Raw genomic sequence first — 20,735 nt, forward strand, 5'->3', positions numbered from 1 at the left:
AACCAAAAATCCTTTCATTAGAACCTGGGGGAAAGCAACATAGTCTTAAAAATTTGGACTTTTGACTCAATCTGCTGAAGAACCAAATCAGCGGGAAGATTGGAATAAGCTCTTTTTTGCAAATAATTGAAAATAAACAATGACGCGACAAATTCATTAAAAAGTTTGCTATTCATTCAAGTAAATTAGCAAGATGGAAAACTTTGACTTTTGAGTATCAGATTTTTTTGACTTTTTATCTCACACTGAAATATTTAAAGATTGTTCCGAGACCATAAAGCAATTTGCTTAGTTTATTTGCCGCAATTTGCCTTTAAGTCCCAATTTTTCAGACTGAAAAGAAAACTGTAGTTTTTTATACGCGGGTTTTTAATGTATTTCATTAAGAGTTTTAAGGATAACAGAGCTATATCAGAGGATTGTTTTGCAAGATTTGATTGTATTATAGAACAACGTCTGAAACGAAACCATGATGTTGAAGCAATACGCCTTTTCTGTTGAATTAACTTCACTTAAAAATTACTAATCAATTCATAAACACTGCGATTTAAAGTAAGCTTGCCTTAAACAACTACTTAGAAAATTAAGACTGTTTGAGAAACTCGTTGTTTTAGAAACAATCCGTACATTCAAAAGGATAAATCCACTGCCAAACGAATTTAAATTACCAATCAAAAGAATAGAAGAATTGATGAGCTGAGTGAAATAACAGTAGCATGAGTGAGCTGCAGTTCAGCCATAAGTCTTGGAATAAGCTTGAAGAGCTCGACTGGATAGGGGCATAGTTAAATATGCTGTCTTTATTCTAACACTACAAAAGTGATTCATCGACTGAGCATGAATGCAAGATAATATTGAATTAACTATGAACAGACAAAAGAAAGTATAACAATTTCGATGCAACAATATTTTGAAAAGAAAGAATAAACTTGAAAGCCAAACAAGTATCGACAAATTTGCATTTAGAATGTCTCTATGTGAAATCAACAAGAAAAAGCTATAATTTTAATATTTTACTTAGCTTTGTAAATGTTACATATTCAGTGTTCGAACTTTAATCTATCTGCAGTGCAGTTTCGTTATTTTTACGATAGAACTAATCGGTCTTCAACCTCCATACCAGCCACTGCTGGCTTCTGGGCCCCCAGATTTTGGTCTTTCAGAACGCACTCTTTCTTGCACCTCATGATCTCAGCAAGATCCTACAAGGGTATATAAAAATGAACCATGTTGGAAAGAGAGGTAGACCTACCAACTCAGTAGGTAAATCACTAACTAACCAAATTATACCTAGAAAGGGTACTTTCAATTTTCAATTAAAGTATAGCTTTATATAGGGCCCTATCTTCTTGTTCCTAGGTTTAAAGAACCGGAACTTAGCTGCAAAAGGGCTATGATTCGATGTAGGAACAGTTTTATCTTGATAAGGCATTTTACAAGTGTGTATCTTTGAAAAAAGTTTTTATCTTCAGAAGATTTCAAATGGCAAAAGAGGTGGTCTAGCTTTGCAATAGGGAGTGAGGGAAACCATGTTTATGACAGAAGCAAACAAGGACTCTTTTAAGAAACAAATGCACGTCATTTGAATCTGTTATCGAGACTTCCAGAAAACGAGGTCACTATGGATTGCTTGAAAAATTTTCCATATTAGTGATTGTGACATGCAGGTGAATATTGAAATAGCACAACAGAATAGTACATCTGAAAGATTGCTTGAAGAAAAATATAAAAAGTGTATGACGTACCTTCCACATTTTCATTTGCTTCATTCTTGGCACATGATTGTCACGTACTGACTTTTGTTTCTCCCGAAGCGCCTTGGGAGGGACAAGGGACAAATTCAATGTTAAGTGGGTTCAGCTTTCATCAACTGTCTCGCTTTGCAAAAATGCAAAGAATTCAGCCGGCACCCTGTGTTTGTCGGGGGAATAAAAGTTTTCTGTGCAAGCTGTTCCTAATGCTGGTTTCAAAAACATCGCGCAGAAAAAAGGTGACTGGACGTAAAATGAATGTCAATGTACTAGAAGATCGTAGGCCAGGGTTCCATGCTTTATGAGTTTCTATTGCTTCATGCATTTCCAATCAAGTCTCTGCATAGTAAACGATACATAGAGACGAGAAGTATACTTTGCCTTACTGCATTTCAACCGATGAGCGATAAATGGATGGCCAAGACAAAAGTGTAGACTACAGAAACTGCAAAAAGCATCAAGTACCTCTAGTCTATACCCTACAGAGAACCTTAACACTGGAAATTACATAAAGAATATCTTAGGGATGCACTTCAAACCATTTACTATAAATGCATGGAATTCCACCTCATTTTTTTTGGAGGTGAATGAGGCAGGCGTATTGTCTTTCAAATATTGTTGGCGTATATTTGCGGACAATATAGTATGATATTAACCGTTTAGTTTGAGCTCACCTTGCCATGGTTCTCCTGTTCATGGATCTTTTGCGTATATTGATCCCTACAAAGCACAAAACATAAATAAGGGATTGAGTGACCACTTTTGTCACATACATGACCGGGCAAGGGCAGCCCAGGAATATATTTAACGAGCCGGTTACGAACCATATTATGCTATGATTCATAATATTATTACGCTTCACAACAGTTTACCTTCAAACATATCTTTTAATCTGGAAACTATGATAAATAGGCTAAGTAAACAATTCCAAGGCTTAGGAATTGCGTAACTTCCATTGCTAGGTTGCATAAATTATGCAAGTCACTGTAATGCTATTCATAACAATCGCAATTCATCTTTTGTTAGTGCTGCCCACGTCAGTTCAAATACGGCATCAGCAGCATGAGGGTAAAAAAGAATGCATGAAAGGATGAGCACTGTAAAGAGCCAAATTTGTTCACAGCAGAAAATGGGCAATAAAAAAGTACATGCGGGTCTCTGGTCATTGCACGGAAAATTAGGGAAAGAGTAATGGCACCCAAAACACCAACATGGTTATGCCCTTTCTGAGGTCCAACCTCTCTTCTCAGAGTAAAGTAATACCCCTTTCCTCTGAATCACGGTCGTGCCCTTTTTGAGGTTGTTGATGAGAAGTAAGGTAGTTAATGTAGCCAAGCCATAGAAGGAATGCAGTTTTAGCAACAAAACCCGAATTATTATCATAGCAAGAAATGTTTATAACACAGCACAGTTTTGAATCGTACAAAAGCCTTACCGCAAAACTAACATTGTAAGTATATTTATAAAAGCAGATGGTTCTTCAGAGTGACAAAGTTTTCTAAGGTTTTCTAAACTACCAACCGATACTATGGACCTGGCGTTATAATTGAAGCCTTGAAGATAATAAAAAGTCTCGAAAAAAATGTCGAACGACGAGCCATCAAAGAATCGGAAAACGTTATCTGGGAAAATTCGAATGTAGGGTGCCGAGGAAATTTTCTAGCAATTGGCTTATGTCTTGTCGCACTAACAGCGTGAAATTCTGCAAACCTTATCGTATGGTTTGGCATGGTGTTCCTCAGGGCTTGTGGTTGCAAAATGCCATTTTTACATCATACATTAACGGTTTGAAAAAGTTTCCGAAATGTGAGGCATAAAACATGCACGCTAAAATAGGTATCAAACCTGAGTCAAAATCTGGATTCATTACATACATTAACGGTTTGAAAAAGTTTCCGAAATGTGAGGCATAAAACATGCACGCTAAAATAGGTATCAAACCTGAGTCAAAATCTGGATTAAAAAATTTAGACGAAAGATTTACAGAGTTATACAGAATCGCTAAATCTCTGCTGATACCTGCAACAATGCCTTGGAAGTGGCATCAATGTCAAAGGCTCTTGCGCAGCCGGCATGCGTTGTAACAGTCGATTTCTCTATGCGCACAAAACAGCTACAGCATAGCATGCCGGTCGCGCAAGAGCATTTAAGTCTTTATTTACTGATGCGCTAGAAACAGCCATCCAAAGCAATCTGTCAAGGATGTTAGCCTCCATGAAAAAGGAACTACCACCAGATGAAGCTTAGAGAGTTTAGCAAGGCAGTTATTGTCGTCGCTTTTCCCTTGAATGGGATTTCTGTTATTCAGCATTATCAAGCCATACTAACATCATGTCGACCCTGACATCAGTCGAGAAACCGGGTCAGGTATTTATCAGTAGTTCAATGATGTAATGTGATGTAGTGCTTTAAGTAATCTTTGCTTCCTAAGTAACTTTACTTTTGTAAGTAAATAAAAATACAGTTTAAAACACCTTTAAGCGAGGCAAACAAATAGGAGGATTTGTGAATCATTAGTATTACGTCACTTCTGGCTTTTGACCACGTAGGCGTTAAGGTGTGTCCCGGTCCGTACGGTGGATATGAAAGGGAAGTCAATTGTCAGCCAGTTGTTTAAGGTAGCCTTTATCAGCAGCATGATGAAGTAGGGTGGGCCATTCAATTTTTCTTTCAGACTTAGTCTCTCTTGTGTTGCCACTAGGTACACATATGTAGCTTGGCGAGCATTCACATTAAACCCGGACACAAGCCAAGATACGAGCCCTGATACTAGCTTGGCAACAAGCTCAGATTATAGCAAAGATTGCACCCCGGATTCAACGCAGAATTGGAGCCCAGATTAAAGCCTGGACTTGAAACAGAATTAAAACCCGAATACGAGCCATGATTCAAGATCATGAACTTCACCACTGCAGTCAACCATTTGGCATTCTGCATATGACATTCTGCCTCTGCCTTATCATAACATTCTTTGAGGCCTACTTCGAGAAATCGTGACGAAACAATCCAAGAAGGAACCTAAAGATTGTAGAGCAAGAAATCTTCTGGGGTTATAGACCTGCAAATGTGCTAGAAAATCTAAATTTTTCTAACGCTAAAAGTATAATATTGCGATGAATATAACCACTTGTTTAAAGTAATGATTTTGTCACGTTGGTGACATTGCGTTGTTAATAAGAATAAATACCTCAGAGATTTCTTTGAAGCGCCATCAGATGAAACATAGGATTTCACTTCATCAGCAATTTTCTTCTGCTGTCCTTCCATTATCTAAAAAATAAGGTATTTGTACATAGAACAGCAATCAGAAACATCAATTTTATTTTGAACTTTTCCCCGTGCCAAAGGCGTAGTTGATCAAACCTACACTTCAAATTAAGTAAGCCGTGTTAAAAAGATGCTAAATGGGTTACAGTGGAGTAAAAAGGGCGCTCTTTTGTGCAAGCTATATGTGCAGGTCATATTGGCAATTATCCCTCACAAAGGCTGAATACACTTAAAGCTTGTTGGCATTAATCTCGTCTCTGGTAAACCGGAGCTTTGACATGTCATTTTATTGCGACAAGAACAAAGGATTTTAAGGAAAATAGACTTACCTTGATCATTGCTTGAATGTAGTGGTATCTACTCTCCTCCTGCATGCTCTCTTCTCTGTAAGCCTTCACTTCCTAAGATGTACAGTAAATTTGATAATTTCTTGTGCACTTTCATATGTAACAGGGTTTGACGGGGGAACAAAGGTGTTGCAGAAATGGAGTTTGGTAACACAATGATATTATTTAAATCGAAATGTTAGTTGACAAAGCCGTTTGAGTTTCTGTCGTCTTCACATCGTCTGAGCTATGACATAAAACTGCAGGCAATATAGATGAGGTTTGGAAAAAAGCCATATAAATAATGGTTGTTGTTGCAAACAAAATTATCTCAGTTTAGACTTATTCTTTGGGTTTCTTAATAAATAACGAAAACAAACATATTATGGGATATTGACAGAAAAAGGTTTAGAGGAGGCAGGGTTTTCTGAACATTAGTCCAGCATCGATTTTTCAATACTTAAAATAAGTTCTTCGGTTGTCTTAAAGTGCCCTATGGCATGTCTCCTTATGTGATTCTAACTGAGTTAAACTATGTACATTTTACGAAATACAGTTTTAAACAGGGCTAACCTGCTCCAGTTTTGAAGAATTGCTTTCTAATCCAGCTAACGTAGAATCGTAAGCTGCTTTTCTCTCCTCGTGTGTGACAGTCAATTCCTTTAGCAACAAAAATCCTTGTTTTAAAAAATCATGCAATGTATATAGCAATTAAAAAATCTGCATTGAGCAATCGGAAATTCTATAACATCTTATACCAACAGGTTATTAATCCTTTATTTCAGTATCAGCAAGCTAAAACAGCAAGATTTGCTTAAGAGCCGAATAGTCATCTACATACAATTACAATTCATGTGTAGTCATTAACTAAAATTGAATTACAGTCTTACATATTTTGGACTTGAGTTCCATACAAGCATTAGCAATGTCATTGATAGATTTATACGCAGAACATCGCAATTTGCAATGTCCTCACAAAGCTGACCGGAAAAAATGGATCCCTTAACATTATCTAGCGATACACTGGAAAATATCAAACAATTATAGAGTTGTGTACCATAAACCTCAATGACATAAATATAGATGAAATAAATTTTTAAATAAAATTCACTCATAATTTACGCTGAAAACTATCACACGATTGAGCAAAGATCCTGAACTAGAAGATGGTACTTTCGTCGTATCTACTCTTGGTAACTATTTAAAGGCCCTGTTTACATATGGCCTAGAACAAAGAGTGTTGGCAAGTTGCTTTAAAAGATCCCCAATCTATCAAACTTCTGCAATCGCCTAGCAAATTATTCTTGAAATAGAACAACTTACCTGACACTGCTGCCTTAAAGGCCTCAGTTCTTTAATAACCGGAGCCAAATTGCTTTTCTTCTCTGCAATTGTGTTGGTTAGTTGTACTACCTGAAATTTCACAGCACAGATTGGAAAACATTTTCACGAGAGATGACTGATCAGTCAGGTGATAATATATTTTTTTTATTCATCTAAAATGAAGCTTGCAAAAATGTAGAACAATTTTACAAAACAAAAAACATAAGACTACATTGGTATTTCTAGATGAAATGTTTAAATGTTACATAAAAAAAGAAATTACACAAAAATGTTGTTTGGGACTTTAAATAAAAAAAGGAAAATGATAGAAAATATTTGAAGCAAAAACGTACTCACCTAACTCACAATAATTTCTAAAAATAAGATAAATTTTGCTTTTTCTAACTTTTTTGGATCAATAAAAACCACGGCAAACTTAACAGTAAAGGAAATTCTGTTACCGCCAAACAGCAGCCTGACTTTTGCTCTGATGAATGCCGGGGCGAAATATTAGCCATAACTGATTTACGTGTGTTTGTTGTTGTTTATTCTCGGCGCGTTGCGGGGTTCCTTATTTACCACCCTTATTTTGTTAGTCTACACGGGTATTGTATAGAATTCTCATGAGAAACTGTAGCACTTTGAAAATCAATTGAAAACTTGTTAGCGGTATGTGATCATAAAAAAGGATAGGATCTCCTTGGTGCCTACATTTTTATAATGATTACATAAAAACTGATTTATAGGCCGTCTAATGCTCCATGATAATCTCTTTGTAAATTGTCTATACTTTTTACAATACAATACCATTTGTGAGATTTCTTCAAGTGTTTTGCCTTTCTCCTCATCCAGCTCACTCTTCAGGGTAGAGATTTTCTCCAGCTCCTCCTGAGTCTCATGGAATCCACTCACACCATGCTTTCCTTCGATTGATGACTAGAATTCAATTCAATTCATACAAATACAAAACCTCGATAAGTAAATCATTCCAAAAGGTTTGTCTAAAGATAATCAAAATTTTGAGTTTAAAATTCTTTACCTATATGCAAACTAAATCTTGAAACTAACAAGCGAATTTTCAAATGAAAAAGGTTAAAAAGTCTCAATTATAAATATTTTAGAAAGCTTTTGGTGGGTATTCAACTCCAAATTAAGTTGCTTGGGGATTGCCAGTAGTGAACTCAAGAGTTGGATAGTAATGGAAACTTACCAGCAATGCCTGCGTGTGTTGGTCTTTTCCCTTCAATACATCTTCAGTCCTGGACAGCACGCCGTTTTCAGCACGCAGTTCGGCAAGCTATGATATCATTTCATGTTTTAGCCAAACTATCATTTAGTCATTTCAAAAAACAGAATGATACAGGTGTAAAAGACGTCTCTACAAAAGACTGTGTGTATAAAATGATAATATATTCATATAATATATGGAGCTAAACAAAGAACAAATAAGGTTCTTGATAATTCAGCTCTATTGCGGAAGGATGAAACAAAAGATGCTAGTTTTGTATGTCAAGAAAAACAAGATTTGAGCAAGAAAGCATGGTCTGTTTTTCTCAAAGAAACGGCAGATAAAGTCTAAGATTTGAAAAAAGAAAGGGGCGAATATTCTTTTAACTATCTTGTGATTCACAAACAAATTTAGTACCTCTTGTCTCTTCTTCTTATAAGCAGTGCTTTTTCCTCGAAGCTTGTTCACATATCTTTTAAACTAGAACACAAAATGCTTTCACAGTTCACTGTTAAAGTGGTCTTTGCAAACCTTATAAGATGTAGTTAAGATTGAAAGATGTAGATAAGATTGAAATATATTTTAAGTTTAAGCTCTGGACAAAGAAGGACATGCCTGCAGGAACAGCAAAGTGCAGGGAAAAAGTTTACATTGGTATTTCAATTCAAAAAATATTTTGCTGAACTATCAGCCAATAGGAAAAATTGAGCATATTCAATATTAAAATTCGCATATTTAGCAACAGAAACACACGGGCGGCTTGTTACATGAGGTCACATTCAAATTTCAAATGTTTTGGCTCATCTGCACATCTGCATTTATTCGTACATGTAAAATTCCTGATTTTTATGCTAATGAAATGGGCTTGGCTTTCCAGACAGGTGTTAACAGTTTATCAAACAAACATTTCATGAATCAAAAATAAGAGGAAAATACTCAAACATCAGCACTTTATGATTAAGAAGAGCAAGTGGATAAAAATGAAGAGCTTTTACAATTTAAATAAGATGATGATATATTCACATAAACATTGTTTTAAAACATAGCAGATGCACTAATAATTAGCACCAGTAAAACTACAAAACATCGGTGAGAAAATAGAATTAAATTGAATTGCATTGGCTGAAACAAGATAGTTTTATAACTCAAGCAAAATGCCAATTACATCATCTCCTTTCAGGATTTCTACACCGTCAGTTTCTTTTAATTGCTGTTTTTTCTCTTTCAACTCCTCCTCCGCGTTATGAAGCTTAAAAGCAAGAAAAATGAAAACATGAGTTTAAGGCACTTGAAAATAGTCAAACTGGCAACGCACGAATGGTATGCAATTGATGGAACAGCCATGCTATTACATGCTAAAATTATATTGTGAGAAACTTCCGATATATATTTAAATTTAAAAAATGTTTAGAACAAGCAGGTCACAAACAAGTTCGACTTTATAATATCATAACTTAGTATGATGGTCGAAAAAAGATAAATAAAAATTAGACTGAATTAAAAAAACACTCAAAAAGCAACATTAATCTGCCTTTCATTTGGCCTACGATTTAAATGTTAAAATGGCATGGTGAAATCCAAGAACATTCATAAAATGTACTTTTCCTTTCTAATTTTACCAAATGTAGCTCTTATTTATTGTACAATCATCTTATTTGTATGAGTACACCAGCAAAATACTCTGACGTTTATTTTCACATCAAAAAGTAAGAAAATGGCATTATTTTCTTTCGTTCTTAATATCATCATCAATTCATCATACACTGCTGTTCTGCATAAAATCAACTTCAAGTATCTCAATCGGTGACGCACTGACACGATACTACTCGCTTATCACTATCATATAAGATATTGTCCTTATAACTCGACTATTTATAAATAATCAGCTAAGAATGTCAACCCCACGACAGAAAGAGCTGAATACCTCATCTGTAGCTTCTTGCATTTTCTCAGCTGCCGAGCTCTTCTTATTTGATATCACCGCTGCCTAGATTGCAAAAAAATTCAAAACATACAAGAGGCTGAAATTGGTTAAAAGGGGTTAAAAGAGGGTGCTCAAACAACATTCTGTAGATTTGAAAACTTTTGAAGGCACATTTTACATGCTTACTTGGAAATAGTTTTTATATGTTTGCTTGAAAGTAGTTTTGACTTTAAGTAATTTTCAAAGAAATTCCATTCAAACCTCCACCCGAACTCTCAATACAACCTGCTCCTTTAAAACCTAATATATGGTGTATTTTGATAACACGAAAAGTGGCTTCATATTGATTATCAAAAAGAATTTTCTGAAAATCGTCTTTTATATGAAAACATTTTTAAAATAAAGCCTAGAAATGTTGAATATTTCTAACCGTTTATAATTCTGCTCTGATTATGCTCTTTTATTCTAGATACTTTAATTTTAATTCTCATGATGTAAAAAACAACTTTTCTACAAGACTAAACAATTCAAATTTTACATGCTATAAATATAGAACGTTTGGGCATTACGATGAATTTACTGTAAGAAAATTCCAAGCACTACATAAACTAAAAAAATCAAAAATACAGAAAATTTGGATATATTTTAAAACAAAATATATTTTAAAACAAACCTGTTGTCTGAACACAGAGAGTTTATCATCAATTGGGTCGCCTTGAACCATTCGCTTCTCAACTAAACTGTTTATTTCAGCCGATAAATCTTTTATCTATCAGGAAATCATAATTTAATTGCAGATGTGGAAGAGAAAGAAGCAGGCTTGTCTTTGGAAATACGAAAAATATAACAATTTCTAGTAAAGGTAAATCAAAAGAGGCAATTAGTCTAATATTACTCAGGCTTTCAAAGAATTTAAAATGAATTGCTAGAATGTATCCTTAAAAACTATATAAGAATAATTACTTTGGTTATCATTAATGTTTCTTCAAATAATGCTATTTGGAGTCCTTGGCAACATTTTTGCATGCCACAAATTGCTAATCTTGGTTTATGTAATATATTACATTTTCAGTGAAAGTTTCTTCTCTTGATAATTTTCATCATGGTGAATAGAACAATATAAATAAAGAACGATATAAAGAGCATCAAAGATGTCTAATGGACCTGACTATTGCTTGATTAAATTTCAAATTACCAAACTTCTAATATTTTTCAAGCAAAGCGTTTTATCAAAACGATGTTTAGCAAGGAGATCTTAGGTATACGTTTAAATAATTACAGTTGACAGGCCAACAACAGGTTAGAGAGGTACTCTCTAGGGGTGCTAGTTTAAGTACCACGAGGAGCAAGTCAAGAAAAGGTCAGCAAAACTGCAAAAGTGACTTCTAACGGTGTTAGTTGAAAGTTTCACGAGAGGAAAGTCAACAAAAGGTCAAAAAAGTAGTCTCTAGGGGTGTTAGTTCAAAGTACTACGAGAAGAAAAACAAGAAAAGGTAAACAAAAGTGATCTCTAGAGGTGCTAGTTCCAAGTCCCATGAGAAGAAAATCAACAAAGGTTCATAGTTGTGATCTATAGGCTGTGAGTTTAACCAACGTAATATAAGAAACAGATAAACTTAGAGTTATACTTAAACTAATCTGATCATTTTATTTGGCGCTGTACTTTCACAGTGCAAAAACACTTTTTGTAGAAATGCTGCATCGTCAAAGGAGACATACCTTAGAAGTAAGTGCATCTAGGTCAGATGTAGTCATTGCGTGAGAATTGGCAACTTTTTGTAAATTTTCAATGTATTTCTTCTTTGCTTCGATTTCCTAAGATTAAAATAGACTAAGATGTAAAGTAGGGATTCACAGATGACAATAGTCATAACATGGAATAAAATTTTAGACAGTTCAGTAATGTAATTACAATCAAAAATCATTGTTTATCGCCGAAAAACTTCATGTAGAGAAGTCAAAAGATCAAGGATGGGTTCAAACAGAAGTTAAACAAAGCTTCGGTTTCAACCTAAAGAAAATATTACTCTTTAATTAAGATAAGAAAACAGATTTCTTTCCCTAAACAATAGGGATATTACTAGCACTTAAGCAGCTCATCATAATATCTTCTTGGAAATGCTGACAAGATAAGAATTTTTGGTAAATAGCAAAATAACATGCGACAAGCAGCTTTCTTAGATATGAAGCTGCATTCAATTCAACTATCTCCAAACACATGGAATCCATAACATTTCAGTACCTTAGGAATTTTGTCATGGCACATATAAGAGTTGACTTGGTTTTCTTCTTCCACTTTCTTCACGAGTCCTTCAAAAATCAGACATTAAACGCTTAAATGTCAGTATTAAAGATATGCAATATATTTTGAAAAATTTGTTTGCAGGAAGTTTGAAAAATTGAAGTTAAACATGAAGATCAATGGAACGTCGGTAATAAAAGAAGCTCAATATTTCAACTTGTTCGAGCTTTTTTTTTATTTTTAAAGTATTAGAGACTAATTTAGATTGACAATATGATCAACAGAGCTTGGCGCCGAAAAGGTCACATTATACACTTTTCCTAGCTAAATATTGCAGAGAGACAAAATCTAATATGTGTTACATTTTCGCCTTTTCATGACACTAAGACAAAATCTAAATATTTTATAGCTACAGTTATAGTTGGGACAGGATTAAGGACAACGACTTTCTTAACGGGCTGCTATTTATCATTTATCATGGGGCTAGCTAAGGGGAAATTTCAAATAACAAGAAAACGCACGTTCAACAAGATGTACGATTTATCCAGCTTTTAAATAATGCGACAAATAATAATGCCAGAAAAATGTCATGTGTCAAAATTTCAAAATAAAAAGCCCTTGAAAAAAATTTCAGAAGTGACTCCTGAATCTCAAAAGCTCTATAATACCTTCAGCTGTGATGCCCATGCCAGCCGTTCGAATGTCTTGTAGCTGCATGGTCAAACGCTGAAGCTTCTGCTGGGCGTGGTTCAACTATGAGAAACGAGAGAGGCTGCTAAGAAATTGAGGAATGACCTAGTTTCACTATGGAAACCATACCAATCAATTGCATCAAAGCATTTAGCAATATAGGTTTACCCTGTTTCCCGTCCTCTGTTTGCCATACAATACCAAATACCCAAACTGAATATATCATCAACCTATGGTCACAACCAAGCTTAGATGAACTAAACAACGCAACGAAGAACCGTAGTCTATGGAAAATTCCATCTCATGTTAGTGCGCGATCTAGCCTAGCCGGAGAGGGCGATACACCACGTGCATCTTTCAACAAAATCTATCTACCATATTCGATTCAGATTACTCAATTCGATTCGTTCAAATCCTTCTTTACAGCTTTGTACGACAAAACGTAAGCAAAAACCTGATTTCTTTGAGCAGCTTTCTGATCATCCAAAATCTTTTCTCTTTCTCTTTCTTTTCTAAGAAGGGCAGCTGACTGCAGCAAGCCATCTTTGCTCGGTATGCTGTCAACCTAAACAATAATAAAGTCACACGTGACGGGGGTCGTATAATTTAGCAAACTTTGAACGTGTTACTGATTTTAACAAATGTTTAGAGGAATTAGTTCAAGCATTTCGCAAACATGTCCATGTAAAAATGAAAAATCTTGAATGGCAGCAACTCACTCTTCGTTTGACTCTATCTATTCTCTTTAACAACTGCTCTCTTTCTTCCTCCATTGCTAGAATATCCTGCAGCAACAAAAGGAATTTTAGACTTCACAGGGAATGTTGATATAGGGTCCGAAACAAAATTACAAATCGAAATTTTAGACTAATGCTAATAAAACTAATGCTGACAATCCATATTAGATGTGACAGTCCGCCCTTTTGACTGCTGGGAATTTTCGCCTCAAAAACATGCTTAAGAGGCATTTACACGACCAGGCATGGTGGAATTCGATTAACCAAAAGTTTTTTGCTTCAGAATTTGTCGAATCAATAGCCGCGTTGACATGGCAGGACTCCGTCAAAATGTATGTTGCAACGGTTGTTTTTGAAAATTGAGAATCAAATTTCTTTGACATGCGCAGTTATGGTATGGCTTTGCTTTAAAAAACCCGTGTTAGAGAGGCTTTAGGAATAACTGTATAAGTGGGAACATTAGGGCATCCGATCAAAATCATTGTTGAGGGATAGCAATGATTTGTTCAAAATAGGCTAGAATGGTTGAAATTTAATAATTTTCTTAACAAATATGCTCAGCATATTATCAGCATTAGTGTATAACTCCTTCATTATTTACCACTCAACTCAGGTATTCATTTTTGTGAAATACAAATTTTAATCTGCAGCCAAAAACAAGTCCAACGTTTTGGCTCCAGATAAAGCAGACAAATTAATTGATCAACGTTAAGTGAAAATTGCTCAATTACCCTAGTGGGAAATTCGTTTCACTTGAAAAGATTTTTTCTTTGAAAATAAACAATGTACTGGCAACTAAAATATAGAAATCACCCATGTTTATTTTCAAATGTCACTTGCTCAGTTGTAAAAGACAGGCATGTGTTATTAATAACCAGTACAACGACAAAGGAAAAAGACATGATGTATTTGTCAACTTCTTGTTACATCGTCTAGACAATTCCAATTTAGACAGATCCATTAAGACAATTCCAATTTAGGCAAATTCATTACAAAGAAAAGTCCATTAAATTGAATTAAATGTTTTGACTCTGGCTAGGCATGTGTTAACTATTACCATACCTTCTTTATCTCACTTGCAGATAATCCAGACTGTTTGATATCCTCTGACTCTTTATGTGTTTCCTTGAATTTCTCCATTAAGTCTAAATACTGGGAAACAAATGGAATTTATGTTTGGTTACACAAATCAAAGCACCAGAGGTAGGAGCAAGATCTCCCAAGCAAATACTTGAATAAGATACTTGCAGGCCCGGTTTCAAGAAATTGTTTGGGGGGGGGGGTGCAAGTGTTTATCTACTGAGTACATTTTGGCAGCATTACACTTTGTTAATGCAATCAGAATATTTTAGCATTTGTTAATACTTAAATTTCAGCTATTACAAAGCAACTTCAGCTGTAAAATTATTGGTTTTATGAAAGTTCTAAAATAAGCTTTTATGGTCACATAGCTTATTCAACCTTTAGAAACACTGAATCGAACTCTTCTGTTCTTCAACTGGACCCACTTCTTGATAACATATAAATGCTGTGAAAAGTGTTTCTCTCACGTAATTAGCGTAAAGGATGTAGACAACCTGGAGCATTGTGTTTTGCAGTTTCAGAGACAGGGCCACAAACATTTTTTGAAATCAAGCCTTCTAGAATGGCTAAAAATACATCTACCAGGCTAAAATTTTCTCTGTCTTTGTCAAATTGTCTTCTGTGATGTTCCTGAAAATTCTCTTCTGGATCAACGGAAAAACTGAACTGCAGAACTTTTTAATATCTTTGAATGTTTTTAAAAATTACACGAAGGACAATTTTCTACAAAAAAGGGTTATCTACCGGTCAAAATCCCAATTTTACCAACTAAAATCTCAATTTTACCGACTAAAACACAAATGCCTATTCTTGGGGGGAAGGGTGTTACACCCCTCCACACACACCCCCCATGGGAATGGCCCTGGATACTTGTATTGATAAACTATAAAAGATGGAACAAAAATTCATTCTTGACATTTTATGAGGCGTTTTTTAAATGAAGTCAAGACTGGGGTCGTTACAAAAAATAAACTATAACAAACAATAAAGATTTGAATTTTTGTTCTGACGATTCATATCCTGAAAAGTGTCAAACGAAAAGCTTAAGCTACTTTCAAAATGATTGCTTTTTTCAAATCCATTACTAGCAAACTTTTTTTTATCCCCTGGAAACAGCAAAAGTGGCAAACTTTATACTTAAAAGAGAATTAAAGAGAAAATGGCAATATATTGTTGGTTCAATCAATGTTGCACAATAGAAAATGCTTTCATTTGAGATTATCTGTGATTACACAAACAAGCCAAACTTTGAATCTGTCACAAGAGCTATTGGGAACACTTTCAGCATTGAATGCAGTCAAAAGCTTACAGTTTTCACATATCAGAATATCATTTTCACAATAACATTTTAGATCACGATAACATTTTGTTAGTTGTAAAGGCACCAGAGCTTGTTCAGAACCAGATTCATAAACCAAAACTAAATTGATATAGAGATAATCTTAATGTCAAAAGAATTAAAAGAACATACCATCACATGGGCGTCATTGACTTCTGCATCAACCAATATATCTCCAGGAACCTCCAGCTTGACCAAGTATCTTGCAACATAAGCCCTCTTCTTTAGATCTGGTAATTTTTCAAGTAAATATTGAAGGACTGGATAAATGATATGTTTATCACCTTGGACCAAACCTTGGCGGAATTTGGTTCTGAAAAAGAGCAGCAGCATTTAGCACTTTATCACAAGTATTTCTAAAATCTATTTTCAATTATATTTAATGTTTAAATAAAGAAAATAAATTTTGACTTTAAATTTTTTCAAAGCAAACAAAAGTCTGTAAAAATCTTAAAATATCCAAAATAGTACCTTCAACCAAATATATTTTAGCCTGACAGTAACAATTTAGTTTACTTAATACCTAAACAATTTTAAGCAGACATCAAAGTTTAATTATGAAAATCAAACTTAAAATTAATTTGCTGATAATGAATGTTACATGGTAGTTTGATCAAATTGTAGATTTATTAGCAACAGCAATTGTTGAGCAAAACCAAGCAACCCATTCTTAAAAAGCTCATATAAGCAAAATTCTCAAAAAAATAAAAAACTCACAAGCTTCCACCCTCTGAAGGTGGTTTGTATTTAAGCATTCGAAGAAAACTGAACATTCTGACAACTCTTTGCTCAGGATCTTCTTGCCGAATATCTGATGCTTGCTACAAAAGACAAGGAAAATGAATAAGAATCCTTTCTTCAACCAGTGGCTTCAGATCCAGCCATGCATGGGAAATTTACCCCATAATTGGCTTCAGATTTAAAACAAACTGCAGATAAAATTAGTTAAAGTTTTCATAATGGTGTTATCTGGTAGCCTTACCTGTGGGTTGATTTCTGTAAAGACATCATTGAGGACTTGTAGTAATTGTACATCAGGCAGTGAATCAAAGCTAAAAAATGAAAAATTTCATTTCTGATCATAAAATGCAAAGGATAGGTGCATAAAAAATGTGTAACAGATTTTTATCATATATTATCATTTATAAGATTACATTAGCTAAAGAAGATAAATGAATGTAAGCAATTGTATGGAATGTTTGATAAAAAAAATTGAGTTTCATTTTGATTGGAGGCCTGTTAGGCTCTCTCCATTTGCGCATTTTGGCATATATGTATGCAGGGTCATTATAATGCTGTGCATCAAAAATCTAAATTGCACACTGAAAATATAAACTTCTGCTTGGGGACTTGTAGCTGGTAGAGGCCTGTTTGCATATATGAAAAACCAGGCTGAAATGACTATGCACATATGAATCTCATCAAGAACTTTCATAATCTGCAGTCTGGAGGTCATTTACATTTGCCAACCTCACCATTTACCACTACTCTTTTACTCTTTGAGGTCAGAAATGACTTAACCACTCCAGCAATTTTCCAGCCTGGTTCCATATAAGAATAAGTTTGCTTAAATAAGCTAGCTGGTGTGTTGGACTGTATCAAATGCTTTTTCATTCTATGTGTCCATAATCTACTGATTCACTAACAATTACTTGTTTTTTTCTCGATTTTTGCACTTAATAAATTTAGTAATTGATGAACATAAATGAAATGACCTAATCGTATATTGCAATAAATATGATTCTGAAAAACATACTTGGAGTTGGCGTCTATCATAAAAAATTGCAAAATAACTCACCTGATCAGGTTGTAATTGCGATTGAAGGGAGGGCTGTTCAGGTTGTCTACAATAAACTTCAATTGATCGCTCATTTTTGAACCCTTTTTAACCGTGTATTTTGTGTTGTTTTTCAGATGAATTATAATAATTCAGATAGTTTTGAAAACCGTCCCTTCGACTTCTGCAGTAGGCCTTGCAATAACAGCTATCGAAATCTAAAAAACCCAACCAAATTATCATCTAGCATAATACTTTCAAGTGCTGCTGTTCCCGTTCTGTATTAATCTTTTCTAGAAGGCAAGCATGCATCTTCTTCTTCACAAAAATCAAGCGGAGAGTTATCCGCCATGGAGATAGCAAGTAAACAAGGTGAAGCTCCTCCTTAGAGTCCCAGCACCTTCCAGCCTCGCTCTTACGTTCTATCTCTACTTTCAAAGATGCTTCAGTTACTATATAGCTTTGTGATACCTTTATCTTCATTTGCCAGAAATGCGCAAATTTCGTACTGTTTGGACAGTCAAGCCGTGAATAACATTGTTTCCAAAATTTAGCTTTACCTGTAAGCAGTGATGTGCCTAGATACTTTAGCTTGGGGGGCGTTTAGAAACAAGTGACCAATTATACATTTTTAACCAACTATTTCTCCATAAAAAATCATTAACAATGGAACAGATTATCATATACACACTTGATGATAACAACGTAAGAGCAAATAATGTGAAAATATAAGGAAATTAAGTCTGCGGAAACCTTTTTTTGCAGATTTCACGTTTTTGGGTGAATCCATGAGCACCTTTTCGCAAAAAGACAATTACAGGTTTATCCGCAAAAATGGACTACAGCTTCTTTTGAGCTTGTCATAACAATGTTTTCAATTTATAAAATTTCCTTTAATCTATAAGAATTTCGTAAGACTTGCGTGGGAACCACGGCTTAGTATTCTAAATAGTGTAAATCCTTGAAACTTCTCTAATTGAAAGTACTTCTGGTGAAGAAAGAAACGTATTTGAAAGTGAAGGGGCCAAAAGATCAAAGTTTTGTAAAGGTTAATAAAAAGCAATGGTAAATAAAATGTAAGGGTTAATAAAATTTAGGGATATGGTTTCTTAGGATGGCAAGAAACTGCATGTTGGGAATCAATGAATGATTCTGTGATGGACTAAAGCTTCGATAAAAACGAAACTCCAGTTTGGATCCTGGTTCTAGTTTTGTAAAATAAATACGAAGATAAAAGCGAAGAAAAATCAGCGGGGTTATTTACATTCGAATTGAATCCTCAGTGCAGCGAATTTACAGAAACGATAATATTCCACGAGCGAAGCGAAATTTACACGAGTATCGTTATGGGTCAATCATCTTCCCAACATCTTCCAGTTGCATGTTTCGACCCCTCCTTTCCAGCGCCCACAGGGGTATAAAAACAATAAAAACAAAAGAAGCGAAATCTAACACTGCATCTACAATGAAGATATGAATTCCTATTACAATAAAGACCCCATTACTACTGTCACCGGTTAAAGCTAAACACCATAGAAGATTTGGAAGAACTGAGAACACTGGCCCAAGATAGGAAGAGATGGAAGAAGTTAACAAGAGCAATAATTTTGAAGACCTGAGAAGCAGCGACACCTAATGGTGAAGAAGCGGAACTCCAACAAACAAACAACATCTAAAATGAATCTTGGCTGGAGGAAAATCAAAGGCAATATTTTCAAACTTTCTTTTATTGATTTGTCTCATAGTTTCGTCTATTGTAATGTTGACATAGATGACATAGTTGACAACAACCTTTTTGGTGTAGCTCGTAATGAAGCTTTCTTAGATTTTAAAATAACCAAACTTAAGATGGGGATAAACATAAATGAAAAACGGTTTAATATAAACATTAACATTAAAGATCAACACTAAAAATATAAGATTAATAACGTGGTACAGCTGGGATATTGTTCTGTGAAATCTTATCTTAACTTTTTCGGTTAATAGAGTGCTTTTGACAGAAAAGGCTCTTGGTATGAAAAACTTCAAATTGTGCTGGTCAAAATGAGTTTTAATAGATTTTATAATTACGTCTAATTTTTTTTCTTTTTAGTAGGAATGGATTATCGATGCAAGAAAACTTTTAAGCTTTCTTATTGATACTTTTAAAAAAACAAATCTGCCCATTCATTATTTCTCATATCCTCAAAAAATTTTCCGGCAGTTTCATTTCTTCCAACAACTGATTTCTCTTTTTGGGCAACGTTTTTGGGAAATTTTCCGTTAACAATAGACCTTTCGTGCCAAATTTAGGCCAAGGGAGAAAAACAAAACTTCATCACTTTAAGTTGACACCATGTTATTCTGGACTTTTATTCGATTTATTTCCTAAGCTGTTACTCGTGGTGCAATTTAGATCATGACGGATTACTTCGATCAAACTCTCATGTTCAATTTTATATGTCTTTTATAGTTAGTACATAAGTAACCAAGCTACATGTAAGGGCATAGTAACAAAGATCAACCATGACCAACAAAATATATCAATTAACGCCCTCACGGGTGTTTTTCTGGTCATTAGAAGTGACCAGGCCACAGTAGGAAAATACAACCAACCATTTCATTAGCGACAAAATCATGATTTTCTTCTTACTATAACATAGAATGTTATTTTGAATTGCTTTCCAAAAATGTACAACGAGCATTTGAGCGCTCAAACTAATGCACATAAATGTTTTTGTCATCTCAATCTTTTTATAGCTGACGTTTTCACATTTTTTAAAAAGTTTATTCGCATTGAAAAAAGGCTTTCCTTAGAATACTTTATTCAAAATAGGAAGATAAAATAGATAATTTTATATCTAATATATCATAGATGATAAGGATAAAGTTTTACTTCCTTTTTTGAGAATATCTCCTCCCACATTTCCAAGGGGCTTAATTTTTACTTACAACTCCAATACAATTCTTAACTTAACTTATTCCATTTGAAGTTTCTCGCAAATTTCGTGGATATTAATTTTTGCGAATGGACCAAAATCGAATATTTCATGGGAATTTATTTTAAAA

General features: G+C 34.4%; 1 protein-coding gene across 1 annotated transcript; it reads right to left on the reverse strand.

Annotated features, from left to right (window-relative positions):
* Positions 1–892: 892 nt before the first annotated feature.
* On the reverse strand, positions 893–18,082 carry LOC135684576 (intraflagellar transport protein 81 homolog). The gene is made up of 23 exons (XM_065200199.2): positions 17,709–18,082; positions 16,893–16,962; positions 16,628–16,731; positions 16,043–16,223; positions 14,551–14,640; positions 13,471–13,536; positions 13,206–13,316; positions 12,730–12,814; positions 12,062–12,129; positions 11,539–11,634; positions 10,493–10,588; positions 9,820–9,882; positions 9,061–9,144; positions 8,313–8,375; positions 7,878–7,964; positions 7,475–7,603; positions 6,668–6,757; positions 5,918–6,004; positions 5,348–5,419; positions 4,939–5,021; positions 2,426–2,471; positions 1,746–1,817; positions 893–1,202 (listed from the first exon to the last, which is right to left on the reverse strand). Exons 1-23 carry the CDS (start codon positions 17,780–17,782, stop codon positions 1,086–1,088), a joined length of 2,034 nt encoding a protein of 677 aa, XP_065056271.2. The 5' UTR covers positions 17,783–18,082; the 3' UTR covers positions 893–1,085.
* Between the last annotated feature and the right edge of the window lie 2,653 nt (positions 18,083–20,735).

Source organism: Rhopilema esculentum, chromosome 21 (genome assembly GCF_057945365.1).
Source record: "Rhopilema esculentum isolate cy_ngs chromosome 21, ASM5794536v1, whole genome shotgun sequence".
NCBI lineage: Eukaryota > Metazoa > Cnidaria > Scyphozoa > Rhizostomeae > Rhizostomatidae > Rhopilema > Rhopilema esculentum.

Coding starts and splice junctions, on each gene's coding strand:
- LOC135684576 (XM_065200199.2), bottom strand. CDS start 17,782: ATGAGCGATCAATTGAAGTTTATTGTAGACAACCTGAACAGCCCTCCC. Junction 10,589..11,538: donor TAGATGCACTTACTTCTAAG/GTATGTCTCCTT, acceptor ATTTCCTGATAG/ATAAAAGATTTATCGGCTGA. Junction 5,022..5,347: donor ACATTCAAGCAATGATCAAG/GTAAGTCTATTT, acceptor CTTATTTTTTAG/ATAATGGAAGGACAGCAGAA.